At 45.3% G+C, this 25,168-nt stretch overlaps 2 protein-coding genes across 4 annotated transcripts in view; one reads left to right on the top strand and one right to left on the bottom strand.

The window, feature by feature from the left end:
* UNC5C (unc-5 netrin receptor C) overlaps window positions 1–15,682 on the top strand; it is a 257,187-nt gene extending 241,505 nt beyond the window's left edge. For both annotated transcript variants that reach the window (XM_037379658.1, XM_037379649.1), the window contains 5 exons: window positions 940–1,173; window positions 6,146–6,295; window positions 6,531–6,695; window positions 10,534–10,712; window positions 10,948–15,682. In XM_037379658.1, the coding sequence (XP_037235555.1) occupies window positions 940–1,173; window positions 6,146–6,295; window positions 6,531–6,695; window positions 10,534–10,712; window positions 10,948–11,113 (894 nt within the window). In that variant the 3' untranslated portion in view covers window positions 11,114–15,682. The remainder of the gene's footprint in view (window positions 1–939; window positions 1,174–6,145; window positions 6,296–6,530; window positions 6,696–10,533; window positions 10,713–10,947) is intronic.
* A 3,601-nt stretch (window positions 15,683–19,283) lies between these two features.
* The window catches only part of BMPR1B (bone morphogenetic protein receptor type 1B), a 258,561-nt gene continuing 252,676 nt past the window's right edge, over window positions 19,284–25,168 (bottom strand). For both annotated transcript variants that reach the window (XM_037379673.1, XM_037379684.1), the window contains one exon: window positions 19,284–24,982. In XM_037379673.1, coding sequence (XP_037235570.1) covers window positions 24,857–24,982 — 126 coding nt within the window. In that variant the 3' untranslated portion in view covers window positions 19,284–24,856. The remainder of the gene's footprint in view (window positions 24,983–25,168) is intronic.

Here is a 25,168-nt window from a genome sequence, read left to right as displayed (position 1 = left end):
AGGGCCCCAGCCTAACGCTGAATTTCAGTTGAGCCCACGCTGCTCAGCTGCCAGATGTGTATGTTGTGCTGCAGACCTGCAAGCAGTGAGGATGAGACAGGTGAGTTGTGCCAAGCATCATGTGGTGTGTGGTGGCTTTGCAAGAGGTGGCCATCATCTGCTGCTACCTTTTCGCTTCTCTCTCTAAAAGCCATTCAAAGCACCTTGTGTTACATGCAGGATATTACAGGCAGGGTTGAATGGAGGAAATTAGCAAGGGAGTGTTTTCCTTACACACAGGTTGGGGAGGTTGTCTGCATTCAGGCTGTATGTAGTTTTTCTCTTCACCCTATAGTCTCATAGTGGAGGATTATTCTCATGAAGCAGCAGGTGATATTTCATATGGATGTGGCATTTGACCATTGTAGAGGTTACTTCCTTTCCTCGAGTTTTTATGACTCCTTATTGTCATGCTTAGGAAATGAAGGGCTGTTATTTATTCAAAACGCCTGTGACTTCTGATGTTAAATCATAACTGAATTATTAGTTCGCAATACACTTTTCAATAAAGTATATATTCATTATTTGCTATTATTGATCTATCTATTTATATATATATATATATATATGATATTTCATTTAAAAATATTTTCATTATTTGCCTAACTCTGCCCAGGGCTTTAAAAGCTGCTGCAAGGCCCAGAGGAAAGAATTACAAGTCTTAGGGGAGTGAGGACAGGAGGAAGTTTCTGCCACCATCATCACCACCAGCACCCCAGAGAAATCATCTTGTGCCTATGCAGGAGAAAAGCCAGGAGCAGGAATTGTAAATCTTGATTAATCTAAAGTGCAAGCAGCAAGGTCTCTGTGCATCATCCAGGCTTGAAAGAGGCATTGCTGTCTTAAAGGAGAGCAGCTCTGAGGGGCTGGGAGCTCTAACTTGGCCTCTTTCTCCCTCAGGATGTGGTGGTGGTCGGGGAGGAAAACTTCACCACTCCATGCTATATCCAGCTGGACCCAGAGGCCTGCCATATCCTGACAGAAACCCTCAGCACGTATGCCTTGGTGGGACAGTCAACCACCAAAGCAGCAGCCAAACGTCTCAAATTGGCCATCTTTGGACCGCTGTCCTGCTCTTCGCTGGAGTACAGCATCCGGGTCTACTGCCTTGATGACACACAGGATGCCCTTAAGGTGATTGCTGCTCTCTTGCTTGCTTTCCCTCTCCCTCTACAGCTGTCACGGAATTGCAGTCATAGCAGTGACTAGACCCTCTGCTCCATGTATTCCTGCTCCCTGGGTTATTCTTGCGATTAGAAGAGCTTGACAACAAGCTGCTGTTCTACAGTTTAAGCCACAGATGCTATGAATTGTCCTTTACATAGGGATCTCACATTATTTTCCACCTACCAGTCTTTTTTTCCTTTGTTTACCTGTATCATATCCTGAATCCTAAGATTTTTGCATTATTAAAAGGCCATAAGGTACACGGGGCTTCATTCGTTATTCATGTATTTTTAATGCTAAGTGCCAGCTCCCCAGAGATGGGGAAACATATAAATGCTTCTTTGTAAATAGTTGATAATGATAAAAGAAGCTTCTGGGCTGTTAATCACTGCCTGCTTTCATACTGCTTTATTACACCTCTTCGTGTGCAGCTTTTTGTGTTGGGAATTCACAACTGAAATAAACCAAAGCTGTTGCTATCTCGACTATATAACCTCACTCTCACTGTGTAATTCTGGCATGCTCATAAACACACACTCACTACATACAGATGAGCAGATAGATAACCATGCTTGCTATTTCTCTTTATAAATACCTGTATTTATACAGATTGTATCTATAATAGTTGCACTCGTGAAATATGTAGCTCCAACTGCACGTGTAACGATGGAGGTTATTAAAAGGTGGGGTTTTTTTCTTTGGCCGTAGCCAGTGCAACTTCCCAAATGCCTCTTTGCAGCAAAACGAGTAAAAAGCCTGACTGTGCAGGGTCATCCTGGTGCTGCATGTGCTTTTGTTCCCTCAGCTCCATGTGGGAGTTACTGGGATTTAAACCCACATACACTGGCTGGGAGATGTTTATGTTTTCCAGAGCAGTGACTTCCATCACTGCGAATGGCATGCTCTGTTTTGGTCCCCAGTACTATCTGGTGTCAAGGCTTGCCTGCCTTGGCTTTGCTGGCAGGGGGGTGCTTGGCTATATGTAAGAAAGGCAGTGAAGTATAAGGTGAAGTATAAGATAAGCAGGCATATCTTGATTTCAGCATGGTTTTGTCAGTGCAGGGCCTGGGAGCTCAGCCTCTGTTGATACGTTGGTGTCATCAGGCTTTTAGAAACAATCATTTTCCCCAGTCTGATTTCCCTTCTGTTTTTCCTCTTTAAAAATGTGAAAAGGATCTTTCATAGCGATCAGGCTTGAGAAGTCCTGACAGTTTTATGCCTGTGCTGTGTAATACAATTTTCCACGGGTTCGTCAAGGCCTGAGGTAATAATCAGTGAGTCGGAGGGGCCTTGGACAGACCGCTAATGCAGTCAGAGCTGGGGGAATCCAATTAGGTGTTACTCAAGAGCTGTTGGTTTGTTTCTAATAGACTGTGGGGAGAGCTGTGAGGTAAAGTTAATCTGATTCAGTGTGATAGCAGAAGGGATCAGCAGAGGTGCTGAGCAACACGGAGGGACCATCTTTCACCTGAGAAGCTGCAGCCAGTGTTTGAGGGGGCGCAGGCCGGTCCCTGGGCTTCTGCTGCAGGTAGACCCCAAAGCGAGCTTGTAATTCGGTGAGGAAAGGTGAGGAAAAAATACCTACTGCTTTTTTTACAGCAAAGTATGTGCATTTTAATTTTCTTCTCTTCTGGCACATCTACCCCAAGGCTGGAAGGCCACCCAGGGGGTTTGAGACCCAGCTAGCTGGTGGTTTACAGGAGGACAAGCACAAGTATTTGTTGGCCATCAACTCATTGCACCTCTCTGGAAATGAAAGGTCTGGGGAGGGACATTTAAGAAAAACCAGAACCTAGTCAGCTAGCTGTAGCTGAAAGGGTTCAGCGTGGACTGGTGTGTGTGAACCAGTGTGTACAGACCAGCCCTGTGCGACAGTGTTGTGTAGATTCAAACTATGACTATTTAGAAGGAGGGGAGAAAAAAAAAAAAAGTTGGGTTGTTTGCCACGTGCTTTTACAACAGCTGGCACTGCAGCAGCCCCAGCTGTGCTGGGAAGAGGTCTTTGGCACTGCCATATTGCTGCAGGGAAGGCATTCACTGGGCAATTACCACTGGCTGTGTGAGGCAAAGCATGCAGACACAGCTGGACCAGCAGGTCTGGAGGTTTAAAGTAATTTGGAGAGGGAGGGAAAGTTGTAGGCAGCAAGGGAGGCACCAGCTGCAACCTCTCAGTCTTGGGGCTGGCTGCTCTGGGCAAGGCATGGCACGGAAAGGGAAGAGCAGCGTGAGAGTTCCCACATTGGGATGTCTGAGGTTTGGAAGAGCCTTTGTAGGGGATTATGTGTTTATTTTAATAGGCAACCAAATGTATTCTGTTATTATTTACAACTAGGAATGAGTGTGCCATATGCTGAATGTGTCCTAACAGCCACCAAAGGAAGATGAGCAGTTGCGGTATAAAACACAGTGCAGTATTTATCCAGCGGGCTTCCCACTCTTGTCATGCAGAGTAAGCGCTTGCTGCTGAACTGCCAGCGCCTGCAGTACAGTAGGGAAGTGTAATGACTTGTCATCAGAAAGGGCTCGGTTATTGTGGGGGAGCGGCTTGGCGAGGTTCCCAGGAGCATAGTGGGCTCAGCACTGATCATTCCACAGGGTCCCAAGATACCCAGATGGGATGCTCACAAAAATGCTTTTTGGGTAAGGGTGAGGGTAGCTGTGACCTCGAGCACTTGCCTCTTCTTTTAAGGCTGATTTTTACACTTTGAAGGTGATACCCAAGCTAGTCTGCTGTAAAAAAAAAAAAAAAAAGAAATAAAAAAAAAATAATATGATAACTATGAAGAAATCCAGTTGCTTTATTTTGTTTATTCACATATGGCTTTGAGATTGAGGTATGTGACCTGTGTGTGGCAGCATGGCGGAGGCTGAGCTGCTGGGCACATGGAAACAGCTGCCTCCCACACCAGGAGCTAGCAAATGTTTTCAGGCTGTGGGTGGCATGCCCCAAGCTGCCTCATGCTGTGCAGTAACTGTCCTCTAAATAGACAAAAACAAAAAAAGGCACAACAGACATGTGATCTTATCTTGGTTATTTAATGTATGTTTTTCCCTCTTAAGAAGAAAGGCAACAGCTTAGACTGAATGCCATTGCTTGCTTGTGCCCTATTAATGAGGAAGCCTGTTCCAAATACAGGCTGTGGCTGTCCCAGTGATGCTGACAATGGTATGATGCCTTATACAGCTCTCTCTCCTAGGAAGGGCATCAGGGCTAAGTCCCAGCTCACAGGGGTGGTGAGAAGCAATGGAGGGTGGTGGGATCCATCTCAGCATGAAGCAAGCAACGTGCAGCTCAGATTTCAACTCAGGAGAGCAGAGGTGCCAGTCAGGAGGATAAACACTGCTCTAAATAAACTGCCGTATGGCTAGAGCCAGCCTGCAGGTTTGAAGGGCTGTGCAAATCATGGCTCCAAATTAATTCTGAATTCATTAGCTGAGTGGCATGGGAAAAACACAGGCTGCTTGGTGTTCTCCAGTTGGAGCTTGTAGAGAGGCTACAGTGGCCAAGGGCATTTACTAAAAGTGGGATATTGAAACTAGATACCCAGATCTGGTGGGTGGGATGGCGCAGCATCACGCAGCAGTGCTTTTCCCCACAGTAGTGCAGCTCCCTGAGCTGGCACTGCATGGGCAGGAGCACTCATTCGCCCCCGTGCCCCATGTGCCTGAGGGGTGATGTCTGCAATTAGCTCACACAGTGCCACAAGTAGTCTTCTGGCCCTTCCAGGGAGGTAATTTAGACGTAATGAAGATCTATAGTAATCAGATAATTACTATCGATTGCTCTTTAGACATCTTGACGAGGTAATTAGGGGGCACTGGAAAGGAGCTGGAACTGATTCATTGGCATATCCTTAATCTAAAAGGCTTCCTGATTTTGTTTCTTTTTCTCTAATGGCTGATAAACGAACATCAGTTGAGCTTCAAGATCTGCCAGGTGCTGGGACAGGGGCTTTTCTTGTATGCTAACTAGATCCTGAACGTGATCAAGAGTAGCTTGTTTAATGCTTAGCTAAAACAGAGGCTCCTTTAGTTGGCCTGGGGTAGCATCCTGGTTTCGTGTGCCTGCATACTCCTTGAGCACGCTCACTGTGTGTGATTGGCTTTGGCTGTGGGAGACTAGTTGGTTGGTTGGCTCTTGTAATTAAATATGACTGAGATTGGCTGCCTTGCTTTCTCATGGGGCTCATGTAGGTGCCTTTGTACTTGCTTCTTCCATGTGGACTACAATTAGGCTGTTTGTAGGCAGCAGTCTGCTGTGATCTCATTAGTTACGGGCATGTATTTATTTTTAGCTGCAGAAAATGACCAGACTCTTGGCTTACTAACTCTTAATTAGGAGATCGATATTTCAGTAACCTGAACCTGTGTATTCATAGGTACAAAATGCTCCATCACAGTGTTTTGCATTGTTTTGATACCATCCTGCTTGACAGTCTCAGCATAGGCATCTGTTATCCCCTTTACCTCTCTGTCATAGAGCAGTTTGTCAGGAGGCACAAGCTGAAAGACCAGCAGTATGCACCGGTCCCATATCAGCAGGACCTATGCAAATAAGAGCTTCCAAAACCAAAATTGTTAAGCTATCATTAGATGTCCAGTTTGAAAGACTGATGCAAAGGCTTTGTATTCAATATAATAGCATGCAATTAAACTTTCTGCTTATAGGACATGTAAGATAAGTGTCTCCCAAAGGGGACACAGGTGCCTGCATCCCTGCTGGGCTGCTGCTGTATGAAGGGAGCAAGTAGGTTATACTCAGATCCACTAATGCAATTCCAGCTCACAGGGAAACACAACTCTGTGCAATGCCTGTGCAATATTTTTTTTCCTGTATTGCACAAGTTACAGTATCTACAGCAGTCAGTCCTGAGGAATCAGAGGACCAGTGTGCTGTTTTGATGAAACCTAATTGCTTCTTTTTCTCACAATACTGCAGGAGGTCCTCCAACTTGAGCGGCAGATGGGTGGGCAGCTTTTGGAGGAACCCAAAGCTTTGTATTTTAAGGGAAGTACTCACAATCTCCGCCTATCCATTCATGACATTGCCCACTCTCTCTGGAAGAGTAAACTTCTGGCTAAATACCAGGTGAGCATCACAAACCATTCACATTTGATCCTAGTAGTGAGGCTTAAAGGAATACAGTGACACACAGAGGTGTTTAAAAAAACACTAGGTGCCAGGCTGCAGTCTCATGGACTTTTTTTTCCCTGGACCACTTGCAGTGACAGTAGCATGGAGCCCATGGTCTCTAGTCACATAGCATCTGTGCCTTCGTCCCCCATCCCTCCCTGACTACACTTTTTTTGCTTTACTCCTGCAGGAGATTCCCTTTTACCACATCTGGAGTGGATGCCAGAGGAACCTGCACTGCACCTTCACACTGGAAAGGTTCAGCCTGAACACCCTGGAGCTAGTGTGCAAACTCTGTGTGCGTCAGGTTGAAGGAGAAGGGCAGATTTTCCAGCTCAACTGCTCCATCTCAGAGGTAAATGACATTGGTGCAGTTCTCTATCTGACTGCAGGAACATGGGAGGGCTTAGGAGGTATATCCTTTCCCATTGCTACCTGTTTAGTGCTTCCCATTTTCTTCCTGACTGCTGGGATGGACCTAAGTGATGGATTAAGTCATTGCTTTGTATCTCCTGTTGCATTTTCCCTTAGCTTCTCTCATCTGCAAGGGAGCCTTCCTCCTTCAAGGGAGGGAGGAGGACATCTGTGGTCTCCCTGCCAGTGCTGTCTTTCTCTGTGTGGAGGAGCTGTTTGCCTACCCCACTCCCTAATGCACCTTGCAAAGCACCACATGGTCCTGTTTCCTGGCAGTCCACAAGACCATCATGCCTGGCATGTCCCTGAACAGAGAGAAAGGAGACTAGGAAAATCTCATTGCCATATGTTTGCATGAGTCACTCCCCTCTGACCCCACGTAATCGCTGTGCAATAGGGAATATTGGATGGTCTAGTTGCAAAAGACTTTTCTCATATTTTGGTACTGCTACAAAACCTATCATCTTTGACAATTTTCTTTTGATGGATGACATTTTCTAGTAGAAAAATGATCATAAGTTTGGGAACATCTTTGTTGATGCTATGTAGCACCTGAAGAATTTTTGCTCCTGGGGGCAGTCAAGCTTAGGGCTGAGACCAAGCAACACATTCAGGTGTGAAGTGGCATTGACTTCAGTGAACACGCTGATGGGTTTTATGCCTGGTACCTCGGCGACTATGAAAAGCAGGCTCTCAGGCAGCAGTTGCTGCTGGCTGACTCGAGGAAGGACTGGGAGACCACAGGCAAAAGTTTCTGGTGTTGTAGGGCCCTGATGGTGTGCGCCATTACCCATAACATCTGTTTGGTTAGTGGGTGTTAATTTACAGATTCAGCTGGGGACTACACAGCATCAAAGACAGATGGTAAAACAAGTATCATAAACAATTATTGTAATAAGTGCTGCATTGAGGTAATCTCTAATTTAACCTCGCAAAGAAGAGAAAGAACTGAGAGTAACTTTAATGAAATGCAAGTATACACTATAATCATCTTCAGCTGGTTGTGTGTAATAGGGCCTGGTAATAGATTCAGAGGGAACAGGATAATATTCTTGTCTTGTGCTGTGATCCCATCCATCAGGGATGAATAGAGGGAGTGAATAATACCACCATTATCAAGGCTGCCTCCTGCAAAATTGCTCCTCGTGATGTTCCCGAGCCCCAGCGAGGGGCAGGAGGACCTTGGGCTGCTAAAGGCTGGCATACAGGATTGTGTCAACTAGAAAAAAAAATACTAAAATTCAGACAATTTGATGAAAAAAGTCACCTGGAAGTGTGATAACAGAAACCTGGAAACCAATGTGTATGACTTTAGAGGTGTGATAAAGACACCAGACCAGGTATCAGGAAACCTTAGCTGTGGTTCCTCACACTTTCTCCTGTGATTAGGCTAGTGGTATCCAGCTAGTGATTAGGCATTGCTGGACTGTGCTGGTGCCTTTCTTCATTGCTGGCTATTTGTCTCTGCCTCTGTCACTCTGCGGTAAAAATATACTAAAAGAGCTTCCTGCATCCTTCCTTTATGGGCTTTCTTTTTTGTCCCCTGTAAAGGATGTAAAACTTCTGCAGATTAAACTGTCTTATTCTGGCTTTGCACAGTGTCTTCCACTGGGACTTCAAAAATACAATGCACTGAGTGCCAAAACATGCACATTTGCGAGGCAAGAGGAAGACTGCAATAAAGGTCACCCACTGTTTTTGAAGCCCCTTTTATGCTGTTGGTAGTCACCCAAAAGAGTCTAGGGCACTGCCATGGATTCTCGGGCTCCTTCTGCAGCAATCCTGATGCACCTGGGGCAGCAGGCCACCTCAAAATCCAGGGCAGTGCTGCCTCAGTGTGTCACTTGTGTCCCTTGTGTGTCCCTTGTGTCCCTTGGCCCAGAATAAAAGGGAAGGTTGTCTGTCTCTGATACCACCGGTCAGCACCCTACAGCCGCTACTGACCTGCCAGTGCAGGTAAGCATGCAGGCAGCAGCAGTGGCATGCCAGTAATTGCGCTGGCTCCTGGGCAGCCCCCACTGCCAGGCAGTTAGAGGACAGTAGCTCGTTGCCTGAGTCGGTGGGGTTGGGGCAGCTGGTTTGTGATGCAGGGCCTTGGTGCCCAGATAGAGATTCCACATTCAGCATTGCTTTAGGCATGCTAAGTGAGGACATTACAGCGTGGTGTAAACCTTCGTTGATTAGAAATGTCATAGATTCCCTAAAATGCCATTTCTAAAAAAAAAAAGAAAAAGAAAAAAAAAAAAAGGCATATTTATAGAGTGGAAGAGAATTAATTGCTGTGGCTAAAAGATAGGAGGCAGAAGGGGTTGAATTCTGTTCATTGCTCACCCCTTTCCATCTCTGCACACATTTACATTCTTTTTGGGGAAAGCAAAGCCTGCACATGACTAAGCATCTCCAGCAAGCATCCTGGGGGATCTGCAATAGCAGCTTGAGCCAGGCATTACCTGGTTTTGAGACGGTTTCAGGTTTTACAGGGCCTTCCCAACATCCAGCTTGACATGAAGCAACAAGACAGCTCACAGGGAAGAAAACAAATTGACATTTAATGACAAGTCTTTTGCACGGGTCTTTCTGACTGCTTAGGGCTGCAGTGGCTCCCCTGTTTCTGCCAGAAAAGGAGACCGATTTGAGAAATAGAGTGAGAGGTATGAAGGGAGACCCAGCTATGCTTGCTGCTTTTTCCATTGTGTGCTTTAGTAGCTGGAGATGAGAAGTGCTGCACGTCCCCGCTGCACAGTTGGGCAGTTAGTCAGTGTCGATGAGTTTTGGTGGGGCTTTCAGCTGCCCTGCAGGACCTCGTTGTTCCTAAGCAAACCAAATCATCCAAATTGACCAACTACCATTGTCCTACCAGCTACAAAGTCTGTAAGTGCTAAATCCTTCCAAGCCAAGGAAAAGACAAAATCCTTGCCCAGAAGAGCCAACCGCTTGTTATTCCCAGCGGTCCATGGTAACAGTGGTGCCATGGGGAGCCTTCCATCTGGGAGGACGGTGTCAGAGGGCATCAACACCATACCTGCAGGGGACGAGCTGGCTTTGGAGGTGACTTTCCCCTTGAAACCCTGCTGCCACACTGCCTTTGAGCACGGCGCTGGTCTTGGGGAGGGGGGCAACAGCTGCCCTCTGAGTGCGTATGCTCCACCTATCTCCAGCACAGTTAAAGCTGCATAAAAATTAGGGATCAGCTTGTGCCTGGGGCAGTATTAACTATCTCTCTGTGGTTTGCTGAGCATCAGTAGCTTTGGAGTGCACAGGTGCTGCCAGAGGGATGTCAGTGGTGTGAGCCCAGTGCTGGCTTGGTATGGGGTGGGGTGCTTGGGGGGCTGCTGGGAATGGGCTCCTGCCAGCCAAGCCAGGAAAGCCCAATTTTGCCCTAGTGGTAGCAGTTTGCTCTGGAATTTGTCAAAGTGCCTGATCTTCCATTATTTCCAGTAAGTGATTGATTAAGCTGGGCTCAATTTTGTCAAGCCATAGTAATCTTCACCCTCAAAAAAAAAAGGGGGGGTGGGGGGGGGCGTGGGGGGGGAATAGCTCCTGTCTACCCAAAGTTGGTTGTAAATATTTCTCTTTTTCAACTGACTAACATAAATGCTTGATTAGCAGAGGGCTGCTCCCCTCAAAGCCAAGTAAAAGCACTGAGTCTCAGAGGGTACATTTCTAAAATCATCTCTGCACTCAGTAACAAAACTGCTGGATTTTTGTTTTGGTTTGGTTTTTTTCTTTGTTTGGTTTGTTTTGTTGGGTTTTTTTTCTTTCTTTCTTTCCAACTTTAGGAACCTACTGGCATTGATTATCTTCCCATGGACTCATCAGGCACCATCACCACCATAGTAGGGCCGAGTGCTTTCAGCATCCCCCTCCCGATAAGACAGAAGCTGTGCAGCAGCCTGGATGCACCCCAGACCAGAGGCCATGACTGGCGGATGCTGGCTCACAAGCTGAAACTGGACAGGTGAGAGGGGCTGCCTACATGTGGCTGGGTGGCAAAACCCTACAGGAGGTACATGCAAAAGGGTCCTGGTGAAAGTCCCACTGAGGTAACTGAAAGCAGATGTACAGACTGGTCAGACTGACTGCACAGGGATGGTCACCTTGACAGCACCAGCAACAGGGATGGGTTGCAATCCTGTGAACTCAGGTAGCTCTCATGCAGCTCAAAAAACAAGTTCCCTTTTGTCTTGTTGCAGGTACCTAAACTATTTTGCTACAAAATCAAGTCCCACTGGGGTGATCCTGGATCTCTGGGAAGCCCAGAATTTCCCTGATGGCAACCTGAGCATGCTGGCAGCAGTTCTTGAAGAAATGGGAAGACACGAAACCATTGTTTCTTTGGCAGCAGAAGGAAATTACTGATGCAGCCTTGGCATGAACAGGAAGGACAGACGCAGGGAGCGGTAATGCCCTGTTATTACAAACGAGAATTGAAATGAAAACCCAGACCAATGAGTTACACAAGAGACATTTCAGAAAAGAAAGCAAGCAAGCAAACAAACAAAAAAACCCCAGCCCTGACCTTCACACGTGCTCTCCTTGTACATTGTCACAGGATCTAAACGAAATCATGCAAAGTTGTACCTTGAAAATATAAATCAACCTAATGTTCCTCTCGGCTTGGCTGTACACTGCTTGGTACAGGATTTTACAGTTTCCTAGGAAACGCTTTTTATTGCTATCCAGATATATGGATAAACTTTCTTAACAATCCCAGTTTCTATGGATGTTGTTTACATCAAATTCTGGACAGGGGTAAGGAGACTGTCCATGGCTTTTTATATTTTTTGTTTAAAGCCATTCAAGACAAGGCTATGGACAGTTGGTTGTGGCTATTTCAGCTTATTGGTTTCTGGTGAATTCAGATTTTGGCTACAATTCTGCACATCGATTGTCTCACAATGATCCTCCTGTCATTGTTCTGTTTCCTAGACCTACTTGTAAAAAAACCCAAAACAACAAGAAAATCAGAGTTTAAGAGCTGTGCATCTGGAAAGCAGGTACTGTGGGTGCTAAGCAGGAACACATGTAACATCCCCTTCCATCCTTGAGGCAGTCCCACTGAACCTGTGTGAAGAATAGCTGTAGGACAGTGGGGAATGTAGGATCGGAATTAATTTTCAATTCACAATGTAACACACACTTTCCACCCCTTTGCGATATGAGGGGGCTTGGACATGCAATTCAGAGTGATCAGGGGGGAAAAGAAACCCAGAAAAAAAAAAAAAAAAGGAGAAAAAATTATTTACCAATTAGTATCTAGTGCAAGGATTATAATGATGATGATTATTATTATTACCATTACTTTATTTCTAATTTTGTCAGCAGCAGAATGAATCATTCCTGTTTTTATGGAAACTGTTGTCCCCTTCCTGAAGGTCTTCTCAGAGTGTCCTTCTTATGCTGTCTGTCCTTCCCTTCTCCAGCCATCATACTGCTCCTCCGAAGTCCTCTGCTAGCCCACACGGGTTGCTCACCTCATGCTAGCATTGCTGTGCTTCATGCCCAATGAAAAGGTGGTATTGACTGGTGACACTCTCCTGAAGTAACAGATCTGCACTCGCAAGGGATCCAACCAGCACCCCTCCCTGGAATGTTTTGCATCACCTTGGTGCCTCCAGGTTGCTGCAGGAAGCAATCCTGTCCTGAGGTGGCTGTGAACCAGTGACAGCCTCCCAGTCCAAATATACGTAGACCACTGGTTCAGGAGCATGGGTGCAAGCATGTGGAGGCACTGACACTGACCACCTGATTTGTGCATCCAAGGTGGGCCTCCATATATCTTGCTTTGCTTTGAAGCAGTCTGAGAGCCAGCAGCTCCCGTTAGCTTCCCACAGAGCTGCAGGTGCTCATTCTTACTGAATGAAACCCACCACCCGCCATAATGTTTGTGGTGGTCAGTGCTACTGGGAGTCATTTCTGGGTGAGAGGCACTCGGTGGATCTCCACAGATATTCCCAAGCTGCTGCAGCCAGGGAAGCTTCTGCCACATGGGCCAGTGTAGGGCAGTGGAGCGGTGAAGTTGAAATCTTGTGTACTGCAGTTTGCTGCCTTCGCTGCACTCCCTTTGCCACCGGGGCAGGGTGGTGCGGGTCCTCACTGGCTGGCCAGGGGCACGTTTGTCCCTCTCAGCCACGTCCCTCTTGGCTGCCACAAACAGGTGAAGTGGGAACTTGGCAAAAGCAGCAAGCATTTGCTCATTGGTCAATGCAAACAAACTGTGTTTTCTGTTCAGTGAAAGAGTGACTCTTTGGTACATGACAGCACATAGGATCTCAGCAGTTTGACTGCCAGGCTTGTCTGTCCTCTATTTCTGGTGCAAAGAAGGCTTTCTTCCCCAGCCTGTCCACTCCAGGTTTCCGGCCAGGCCCTGGTTATTGCTGTTGTGCACACATGCATGCCCCCACCCACACACATATTCCCACTCCATGTGCTTCTCAAGACTGGAGTTGGCTTGTTTTCTTTTGTGTTTTTGGTTTTGTTTTTCCCCCAAGGCTTTCCAGATTGTGCCTTTAAAGGTAACTTTGAAAATGTCATTGGTCAAAATGAAAGGAAAATTTCATCTGACCTTTTTCCCATTTGACATTTCCATAGGCTTGGGACTTTTTCTTTTTAATTTCTCAGCTCCCTGACACCAGCAGGGTTTTGACTGACTGCCGGGCAGTGATCATAAAGCCTCGCTTCCTCATAACAGGTAACTCAGCAGTTTGCAAACCAGCATTTCAGTCAAAACCAGAGACCGGAGGACATATATTTTAACTTTCAACATCTGTCTACATTTTGACTGCGTAAGCCCCACCGTCTCTTTATGTGGAGATGCCATGGGCATCCTTTTAACAAATAATCATCTTCTTTTCACATTGGGCATCTGATGCAACACATTGCAATGCTAATGGAAATCTTGCTTTTAACTTCAGGAGGCTTTGACTGGGGCTTCCAGCTCTGCCCTTACCCTACATTTTTTACTCATCTCGGAGCATTAAAATGGCTCTTAAAAGGTAGGTCTCAGCTTTTCTCCTTTCTGTGCCATCTTTAGGCATAATCAGTTGTATTTAGTTCATGCTCCTTCAACCCTCCTGTGCATCCTTCCTGCGTGACTCCTTTTCCAAGGTGGGTGGGTACATGAGCTGAACTGTCCCTTGGCCCCTTCCCTTTTCCAGCTCAGTTTTTGTTAGCTGATGCCCAGGCTCACTGGTGCGCCCGTCTCTCAGCTGTTGCTAGGTGGGCAGCCTGTGCACCCTTCTCACCAGGGCCTTACCAGAAAGTGTCTCATAGTTAGTTATCTGTATTGCTATGAGTCAGTGCTCCTTTTGTCAGCTCTCTGACCTCCCCCCCACCCAATGCCTCCTTCAGAAAAAAAAAAAAAAAGAACAACTTTCTTAAAGTATTCTGGGGCATTTTCCTTTTACAGTGTTACTGTAAAGGGGATTTATTGAGAGAAAAAGACATGCACTGATTAAGAGGAGCATCCACAGAGGTGGATAGAAGTCAGGAACATCACTGCCAGCTAAGGCAGCGGTATCACCATTGCTGGGAGGTGGAGCTGCTGGTTTTTCCATCCTGACTACTCAGAAAGCTTCCCTTGCCCGCTGCAATCATGGGCAGGATGGTTTCTCCAGCCCCTGCTCCATCAGCCTTTGCAGGGTCCCAGCACAGCACCATGCCATGTGCCTCAGCCCCGACAGGTCAGGGAGAAGCAGGGGTTGCCAGAGACAGGGAAGTTTCCTCCACAAAGCCACACCTCATCCCAGCAGCTCTACGCTCATGCTTTGTCACTGCTGCTAACAGCAGCTCCCACCTCAGCTGACACTTCCCCTGCCTTAATTTTGCTGTTTCTTTCTTTTTCTCTGCGGGGGTACAGCAGTGGCAGGGTGTGCGGTTGGGGAGAGGGCTCTGGCACGGGCCGGTGGTATGCATCCTTCAGCATCCCCATCCTGCTGTCCCAAGGACGGAGGATGGGAAACAAGGGTGGCCAGATCCACTTGGGGTATTACTTTTGGTGGGAGAAAAACCAGCATCGGGCCTTCCATCAGGATTGTGTGGACACAGTGCCATCTCGTGGGGCTGAGCCTGGCTCCAACATGCTGCCACGGTGAGCAACATGGCTCGGGAAGAGGCTTTCCTGTGGGGCAGCTCTTGAACGTGGCAAATAAGTTTGGCAGACAGAACCGCCTCGAAAGTTATTGTAACATTTTATGGCAGGTAAGCACATCTGCTTTTGAAAAACAAAAGGCTGCAGGTTTCTTATCCTCCAGTTATTACTACTTTTTTTTTAAATGCTTTTCCTTTTAGTTGTCCACCTTCAGCTATGTACTGTAGCGGTTTTACTGCTCTTCACACCGTCTCTTCATTACATATTGTTTGCTGGCGCTATAAATATTATCTATATTATATAAATATATATATCTACTGACTTCAAGGAAAACCTTTAATTTCTGAGTAAGAAACACTATCAGAGGCAGTCCTTTTCATCCAATTTTTTTCTTCAGTTCTTCTTGTGTTGTGTTCTTGTAAAGGTGGCTGTCAGTGTATAGGGTACTTTGGGGGTTTGGTTGGTTTTTTTCCCAAATTTTCTGATCACGGATGATCCACTGTATCTTTCTAAACAGTGCAAGACCTAAGTGCTGTTCTACTGAATCTTGAAAGTTTTGAGGCAGTGAGGGTCTCTTCAGCCAAGATTTGCTTCCATAGGAGACTGAGACTCTTTTTTTTCCATGTCACTGGCAGAAATGCAGACACTCATGAGACATGTTGGGAGTCTCGGATGCCCACAGAGCAAAACATGTCTCTTCCTTGGGTTTCTTGCAATTTCTGTTGCTTACATATAGAATAAATGTATTTACATGCTGTAAGCCCGTCATTGTGGACAGTGTCCTAATGTCTTGTATTGCTACCTACAGTAGTTTCTTTTTGGTTCCTTTTCTTCTTGTTTTGGGGGGTGGGGGTATGGGGAAGGGAGGGGTGGGGGGACCTTAGACCATTGTATGCTCTAGCCAAGTAGTTACCACAGCTCTGAAGTTAATTTTTAACAAGATGATACTGTTGAGGTGGTTTGGGTTTTGTTGGTTTTGTTTTTGTTTTTGTTTTTTTTTAATCTCGTGTCCAGGGCACTTTGTAAACTATCTTACTGAGTGTTCAAAAGTCTTTTCAGGTATTACTCTGGCTCTTCTCTGGCCATGAAGTAACTAATTGTTTGCAGGCTGGCTTGCTTAATATCAAGCAGTGCAAAGATGCAAGTGGTTTGTGAATGGAAACCAAACCTTTGGCCCTTCTTCCACAAGGACTCCAATGAGGTGTTGACTTTGGGGTCACCACTGCAATCTGTTCCTAGCTTGTGTGTGAAACCTTGAGTTCATAACATGAGCCGCACTGCAGATTTTTAAATGCTGAAGCATGTATCTCAGACATCCTTTGAAGTGGGAAATTAACAGAAATGCAAAGTGTGTGTGTGTGTGTGTTTGTGTATACATACAGACAGAGAGAAGAAAATAAAGCACACCTACTGCTGGAGTCTTTTAACTCTGATGTTAGTTGTGGTTGTCCTCTTAGGACCAATTTTTGCTTGGGAAGGCGAAGGTCAAAATCCAGGGCTGTAGCATCACCACAAGGTCAAACAGGCAGTACATCGAGTGCCAACAGAGTAGAAATTGGCAAGGAACTAGAGTTGGACGTGAACCAAAGCCACAGAAATGAGCCCTCAAGTTTGGTAGGTCAAGCGCCTTGCTTGAAATAGGAGTATTTAGTTTATTTACTTACTTGTCCTTTAAGCTTGACACCTGCTTCCTGAAATCTGAAAATCCCTTTATCTGAAAGTCCTTTGATAAGCTCTGCCTGTACAAAAAAGCAATGATAATCCAGGGTTCTCACAAACGGCTGTTACTGAGTAAGTATTTCACATTTTCTGTGATGCTAGTTAAATGTATTTAATAGTGGTTCAGTCTACTTGACTGCTTACGAAGAGATTAATTGCTATGTGTGCTGTATCCTGGGCCTGCCCTTTTCTCCCAAAGCATCCCGTGCCATGGCATGCGAGTAACTTCTGGGTGCCTGTGAAGAAGTGGGATGTAATCAGGCAGGGCCATCCCGCAGTGGTGAGGTGGCTCTCCAAGTACTGGCACTCTGGCCTGCAGCTGGTGGGACAATAGTCCCTAGACAAGAAAAGCTTGTGTGGCCCCGAGAGCTTCTTTGGCTGCTGCCAGCTGGCTTTTGCTACAGCTTGCCAGTAAATTTGGGAGCTTAAACAATACTAATAAAAAGTAAAATCAGTCTGGAAAGTAAATAAAATAAAGCAGAAGGAGAAGCAAAACACTCTTCTCCCATAGATCTCGCAAGGCACCTTGCAAAAACACCTCCCAAGCCATGAGCCAACAACCTACTTCGAAGCAGGGTGCGTAACACAGCTGAGACAGAGAAGTTATGGCATTACTTGGCATTACCGTTTTGGTGCATCTGTGTGGTAGACTTTTTTGCTAACACATTCTGTCTGTTAAAGAGGGGGGGGGGGGGGCGGGAATTTAAGGTGGTACCTTTGGTACTTCCCCAAAGCAAAGAAGGAGGGCCCATAGGAGATGAAACATCTGTGACCCAGGCCAAGAGGGTGTATTGTGTTCCTCCCTCCTCTTCCCATGTCTCAGCTCTATCAGGGTTCATGGGATTTATTTTTCTTTGCTATTCAGATCTGGAGAACTATTTTGGTTTTGATTTCCCTATTGCTGTATCTTCTATGCAATTCCTTTTCTAAAGACTGACTTCCTACCAGAGAAGTGCTAGCCATTGCATTGTTTGTATTGCTGTACAGTGGAGGTGTGGTTTACTAGTTCTGAGTGTGCCTCTTACTCCCCTCCCTTTTTCTTCTTCCCTCTGTTTGTAAATGCCTGCATTTATTCTGTCAGCCTGACATGTACAAAGTGTAAGAAAGAATTTTTAAACAGGTAATAAATTATATTTATAAGCAACTGGAAAAAAAAAAGTACACCACTACCTTGTGTTCAATTGTTTAGTTCCTGGAAGCTTGGAAGGAAAGAGGAGCCTTTTATATAGTTTCTTTTTTAAAAAAAAAATCTAATCAAAAGAAATGTTTCTGCACTAAGAACTCCTCCCTTAGAAGATACCATTCATGACACCCACATGCCCATGCAGGCTGTTTTATAGTACTTCATAATCCTTGCGCTTCCCCATGGGGTTTTACCCCAGCGGTTTTCCTGGGATTTGTATTTTGTGGCTGCAGTGAAAAGTGGAGAGAAGCAACAGGCAGGCAGGAAAAAGCATCCTCAGCTGCTGAGCTCGGCTTCCCTCCCTGCATCCAGCCTTTTTGTTAGCCAGGGGAGCAGCCCACTGGGCTTTTTGCAAATGCCTGGGAGGCAAACTAAATGCTACTTGGGCAAGGTGACTTTGTCCAGCAGTACCTGCTTATGGCCACTTTAGCCGGGTGGATACAATGCCCAGACACTGAAGTTCACCCTTCTTCGCACCTGCTCTCCGCTGTCAGAGATGATGGTTATTTCTTACCAGCCTTATTAGACCTGTTGTACTCAGTGTTAAATTTCTGGGGGTGCAAGAACCAATTCCCCAGTGCAGCCACACAGCTGCTTCTCCCAGCTGAGGTACGGGGTGGCAGTGGGTAAACAGTCATCTCTTTCAGCCAGCACCTTGTCAGTGGGTCAGCCCCAGGCTGAGGAGCAGCTCCTGTCTCTGATAGAGGCAGTTTGGGTGCCTGTGCACTGCCAGGGGACAGCACCATCCCATCCCCTGGGAGTGCAGGGCTGCCTGCCAGCCCTCAGGATCTCCTGCTTGCCCTGCTGAGGACCGCTCAGTCTTGCCACCTCGTACGCCAGACCGGCAGCTGCAAGACATTCTTGCCCAGCGGCTCCCCCTGCACGGGACAAGTCAAGGTTAAGTCCAAGCTGAAGCACTCCATTAGTGTATGAAGCCAAACAGCATTTGGATGAAAGGCTGAGAATATGGCGACCAGTGCATTTGTTGGGTTTGCAAGACCCTGCAGGACAGCTGGAAATGGGCAGACCTTTAAAAACTCATCCTCTGGTGTAAGGTACCTTTATTTTCTTTTCCTCCCATTGCAATTTTTAATGCAAACTAGATGGCATGCAGAAGATAAGTGCTCAAGCTGTTCTCCCTGACCGTGGGACACCACCAGCCTCCTTAGCACTCCTCAGTGATGTGCGTCACTAACACAAGGCTCCTCCATTTCCCTGGCTTCTCTGCTAAAACTGGGATGTGGGTAATCTCTGCCTGCTGACTTGTGTAATTTATTTGCACTTAACAGACAGTAACTCTTCACAGGAGGAAAGGCATGGGGAGTCTCATGGTACCAACTTGTGCAGCCGTCCCTTGCAGCTACTGGGGATGGAGCTGGGGACTGGCAGGTTACTGACCCAACACCCTATGCCCCACATCCAGATGAAATACTGGGCATTGCTCAAGTACAGGGCTGCAGCCAAGTGCTAGTGACTGGTTTACTCCAGCCAAAAGCCACTAGACCTTTGGCAACACCAAGGGAGAACTATTATTTAAAAAAAAAAATAAATTATACTTATCATCTTCTCTGTAATAGGAAGAGGTAGATTATATATGAAAAGGACTTGGGGTTGTGATGTGAAGGGAGGATCTGTATCCCAAGGGCCATGAGGCATAATTTCTTTAGTGGTAACTTTGGCCACCATATGGTCCCGGAGCTAAAGAGAGTTGAGCTGCAGGCAGGGCTGGTTTCTGCAAAATTAAAATGCCCACTTTGGACACAGTCACTGCTTTTAGATTTCCTGGTGTCTGTCACCTTTCCCTTTGCATCCTTAGCTTTAACGGGAGACAAGATCTTTTCTGTCCATTTACTATTCCCACCCTGTGTACATGTATTGCTGAACTCAAGTTTACTTTGGCTTCTGACACACCCATGGCTTGGGTCTGCCATAGCCTGCAGTCTTTGCATTGGCCAAGCAGTTCCTCCTTATCACCAGGGACTTTTCCTTCAGGTACCTCACCTCTAGCAATTCTTCCTGAGATTCCTGGAAGTGTCTGCTCTGGTGTTTCTGCATTTGAAGATAGGACCGCAACTCTCCTTCCCAGGTAGTAAAAGACACATTTTAGTGTGTTTCACAAGGAAACTAAGCTCTGGTTTGGCAGGGGACAGTAGCATGACTCTGCCAACTTTGAATGGAAGTGAAACAGTCCCAACATCACCGGCAGCTGCAGAAGATACGGGGAGCTAAGCCCAAGGCTAAACAGAAGCCATGCATCTAGCAAGGTAGAAAGGAAAGAAAATGAGAGCAGAGCCTAAGATTGCTCCAAAAAGCCATACCTAGAAAGTTAGGGGGAAAAGCAAGCAGGGTGGGAGGAACAGAGGGCAGGTGCAGAAACACCTTTCTCAGCAGCATGTTGGAGAAGGGGCAGCCCAGATGGGCTGTGGTAGAGAACCAAATCGCCTTAAGCACCATGCAGCCAAGGGGAGCAGAAACAGCCCCAAAACTATGGGATACATAGTTTTGAGAAAACGTGCAGTGAGCAAGGGGCTTTCCCACCGAGACATGGACCAAGGGACTGTGGAAAAGCTGCTGGAGAATAACTACAACACTGTCGCTGATCACAGATGGCCTGGGGCAAAGCAGGAGGGCTGCAGGGTCTGCATCAGTCAGCGGTAAGATGTGGCTCAAGGCAAAACACTGTTTACACACTTCTCTGAAAATAAGCAGCAAGGTAATTACACGTTTGGAAACGCTGAGCTGAATGCTGCATGCTGCAACACGGCACCGCAGAACAAGAGACCTCAGGCTGTAAATACAAATACATACAAATATCTATCTGTAGAGATACATATGCTCCAACATCTCTCAACATTAAGCAACACCACATTTCTGCCGATGCAGTGTATGTAGGCTGCAACTATTTTTCTGCTGAAGCATGGGGCTGGAAAATCTACCTTTAGTCTGTGCACAGATTAACTCCTGTGCTTCTTGTGCTATTAAAAGCAGTAGCTGGACTTCATAAATACGTGGGGGGAAAAAGGGAGGAGGGGGGCTCACAAAAATATTATGCGAATGCCAAATTTCTATAGATTTACATAATCAGCCACAAAATGTGAGTGACTGCTCTATTAGTGATAACACTATTTTAATTACTATTTCTTTTTCACTGAGTTGTGAAAAGAGTGATGCTTTTTTATGCCAGTGGAAACATATGCAACATCTTTTGGTTACTTGTTTGCTTGTTTGCTCAGAGGAAAAATCTTATAAAAATAAATAAATAAAATGAGGCACAGTCAAAATAATCTAGTCAAGGAAATGAAATCCAAGGGCGGTGCTCTTCAAGCACAGGGAAAGTAAATAGAAGTAAAAGCAATCTTTGTCATGGGGAAATGGAAACAATTTTATTGGGGGGGGGAATGTTAAAACAACCATATACAATTTGAACAAGTACAACATAACACAGTTTGTTCCCCAGGTTTTCTAATTACAATATTTACAGGTCTAATAAGGCACTGGTTCTCAAAAAAGAACACAAATTCGTCTTTTAGTCTTTACATTGTCAATCTTTTCTTTAATAGAAATAACTTTGTGCTACAGAAAGGATAGCAGTTGCCAGATGGCATCTCTCTTCCTTTTGGTTTTGTGGGATTTTTTTTTTTTCTTCTTCCCCCACTTACCTATGCCATCTTATCTATGCCATTAAGTCACTAAACTAAACTTCCTTCAGTGATTTACATCTGAAAACTTGATTTCCAGACCTGTGGGCATTGAAGCCACAATTATCTTCACCGCTGACTTCCAAGCCCTCGTTGATGTGCACTGTGAAACTACCAAAACCTGGAAGTGACATTAAAAGTCCACATCTGGCAAAATAAATGTACTAACCCGTAGTCACTGTACTTGCTGAAACCATAATAATTACATGTTGAGTGTTGCAGAAAGTCAACCATGCACACAGTAACTCAAATGTCACAGTGCTAGAACAAATGACTTCCACGCTTGCCGCAGGCTGTTTTCTGGCCCTCGGAATATCCCTTTACAATAGCATCAATTACAGTGGGCAGGAGATTTGAGAGTAAAATCTGGGAGAAAATGGGCAGCACTAGTTATACAACTTCAGATCCTTTGCTTTCTCAGAGTGTGTCTCCCTATATATACATATAGGTATATTTATTTTTCTATATAGCACCATTGCAGTGATTTGTCATTTATGCATTTTCATAAATAAATATTATGTTTTATTTAGTGCTTTATCATCCGTAATAGTTTACTCTTAATCCACATACTGGAGTTATTCCAGACTCCCGACTGAATATATATATATATAAATATATATATATATATATATATTTAAAACACATAAACTTGAACACTTAACATACACACTTTATGTAACCTATCAACCAGTATCTTAGATCCCTTTCTTTCGGACCAAAAAAAAAGTAAGACTTGTTCAGAAAACCAGTGACTGGCCCTTTCTCTCGCAACACAGTGATGGCAGCTGCCAGGGGCATCACATGCTTTGTCTCCTCTAGCCAGCAAAGCACCCTCCAAAACACTTCTGGGGAGGGCCATCATAATTTAAAAAATAAAAAATAAAATAAAAATCAATTTGAAGAATGCAGATGTGAAACACAACTAAGGGGGAAGAGGCATCCCTGGTGCATGACCACTTACTTGGGACCTGCAGGGACTAGGCTCAGAGGTGGGATCGATGGAGCCTGCTCCCAGCTGCTGCCAAAGTCAACAGTCCCATCGCAGCCAAGAAACTCCAGTTCCTCGGGGCTGTGCTGTTTTTTATGAATGGGAATGAAGGCACAAGGAGTTACCAGTAGAAACCTCAGGGCTCCATTCACTAAGGCAAAAAGGTGAAGAGCGGCTGGGCTGTCCTCCTCATTTTGGGCCACAAATCTTCAAGCCAAGGCAGCCAAGGAGAGGAGCAGACTCTGCTCCCAGCCACGCAGGGAGCTGTTTTTTAAGGACAGGGGAAATCAGCATTACCCCTCTGGGCGTCAGGGTTTGGTGCACTATTAAATCTCAGAGATTTTCTTTTTGTATTGCTTGGTACTTTTGGGTGCAGGCAGGGAAACTGGACTGCGGAAGCATTCTAATTAATAAAAATCCTCTGATTAAACTTTTTAACACCTATAATCATGGAGTTACTGCTGGTTCTCTTGAACCTGCACATTTTTCTCTGTTAGCTTGAAAGTATAAAATGGAAATTTTTCCAGCTAGAAATACCTTCAGGGAGCCATGAAGCTAAACCCCAATTATACACCTACCTACCACAAATAAATCAGTTCTGTCCAAAAAAAGACGCATTACAGAAATGCTGAGGCTAAATCCAGCATGGCAATTATTTCAGTTCTGAAATAGGCTTAGCATAATCAAAGCACCATTAGTAAGGACTTATTTCAAAATTAAACTGAACACCATATAGTGAAACAGGACGTAGACAGAGAAAAAAGTTTTAAAAAATCAAAGAAGGGTAAAGAAGGGTAAAATGGTAACTCCCATACAGCTCAGCTTTGATAATCTGATGAAGAACAGAGACCTTTCCAAAGAAAATAATTCACAGGGAACATTTCACCTCTTATTTCCCCTTCTGTAGCATTAACGTTGCAGCAACTGCTGCAGCCCTGGGAAGAAGGAATGAGGAAAAACAGTAAATATTTCTCCCATTGCTCCTCTCCCCTAAAAGCTCTTCTTGCTGGGAACCACAATGCCACACAGCCCCGGCTTGTAGGAGGAGTCTGTTACTACTGCGTAGTGGCTCCCAGAGGCATGGAGGCTGCTGGAAGGCCACCTGAAATAGTAAGGCAGATGAAGCTTGAGCCAAATGGTTTGATTTGTGCGGCCTCACTGCAGTGGGAGAACTGCTGGAGGCACCCGCCCACTGCTGGCTGTGTTGCCCAGCTCTCATCGCCCACCCAAGCCCCATGCTCCTTCCCTGTCAGACAGGAGGCATCAGGTCTCCTTATCTTAAAAATAAAAAAAAAAGATTGCCACCCCAAAAAATCGGAAATTTTGAGGTTTTTCACTTTTCCTTAAATAAAGGAAAACAGATTAGGGTTTTTTTCCAGCTGCAGTTGTAGATGGATGGCTCACCTTTACACGGATGAAAGAACAAGTTAATTTTTTCTCACAAGGAATTTCCTCTTGCCCAACAGTTGTGTATGTAGGTCACAGCAGTTTCAAATTCACCAGTGGATCCAAATATGTACTTAAGTTCCACTCACACACAAAATACTTTATTTTGCAGTGGGGGAAAAGAAAGAAGAAAAGAAAAAAAAAAAAAGCGCCAAGAAAAGGGGCACTTGTTTACCATGCTGGTACCATATAGCCATCAGATTTCCTGGAAACATGAAGAGCTTCTTCAAACAAGTCACACCAAACTATATTCATATGTCTCCCAATTATCTGAAATGAAGCATGACATCCCCTGCAACAGGCCACCCACAGGAACCCAGCTGCCCGTGCTGATGATGGCAGAGATGTAACTGGGCTCCATCTCTGTACTGTGAGAACTGCTTGCATGCGCAGGGCTATGGGAAGTCATCTCCGCAGGTAGGAGACTTTTAAGACAGTTTCCATTACAGGTCCTCTGAGCTGCACAGACCCACTCACCTTTTTTGTTAAACACTGGAGTGCAATAGTCTCTTTATAAATGAAAAAGTTGCTTTACTTTCATTTTCAGCACCGTTTCCTCCAATTTTTTTAATGTAACAATATACATCTTTTTTACTTCTAACCAAAAGTTTTATTTTCATAAAATTTAAAGCAGTATCTTTTTTAAACAATCAAAATAATAATAATAACAATAATAATAATAAAATAATAAGTGGCTTTCATGGAAAGCAACATGCATAATCTTTAACCAGTTACTAAAACTGTATTTCCCTGTGTAAACAAGGGCAGAGAAGCCTCTTCCAATCTTGTATGTCAAAATTCAGCTGATTTTCGCAAAGGATAGTCTCCTCAAAAGTTGTCAAACAAACTTACAGCTGCTCTTAAGCATGACTGCATTCAAGGTACTTATTAGCAAAGAATTTCAATACCTCTTCAGGACTTCTGCCTGCACAAGAAAGTCCGTTTCCATGGGCCTTCACAAGAGCTGCCTCCGGCTGAGTCAGAGTTTAATGTCCTGCGATTCTGACATTTTGGCAAGTGTTTTCTTGACCCTCAGGGCTGTGAGGCGGGAGGCAGGGTTGTGAGCCCAGCACTCCATCATGAGTTTCCCCATCTGCCGTAGGCACTGCAGAGAGAAACGGGAAAGTCCCACCTGTGTCAGTGGAAGGAAACTGAAGAGATAAGGTCTTTTCTAAGGGAAGACAAAAAAAGATAGCATGCTGCCTGGTACTACTGGTACCTGGTTCAACAGCTTTTGTTTTCTGTATATTGTTGAGAGTTCTCCAAACATGGCAATTATTTTTATAATTTA

The sequence above is a fragment of the Falco rusticolus genome, chromosome 1 (genome assembly GCF_015220075.1).
Source record: "Falco rusticolus isolate bFalRus1 chromosome 1, bFalRus1.pri, whole genome shotgun sequence".
NCBI lineage: Eukaryota > Metazoa > Chordata > Aves > Falconiformes > Falconidae > Falco > Falco rusticolus.
The sequence above is the reverse complement of the archived record's forward strand: the minus strand, read 5'-3'. Positions and strand labels throughout refer to the sequence as shown.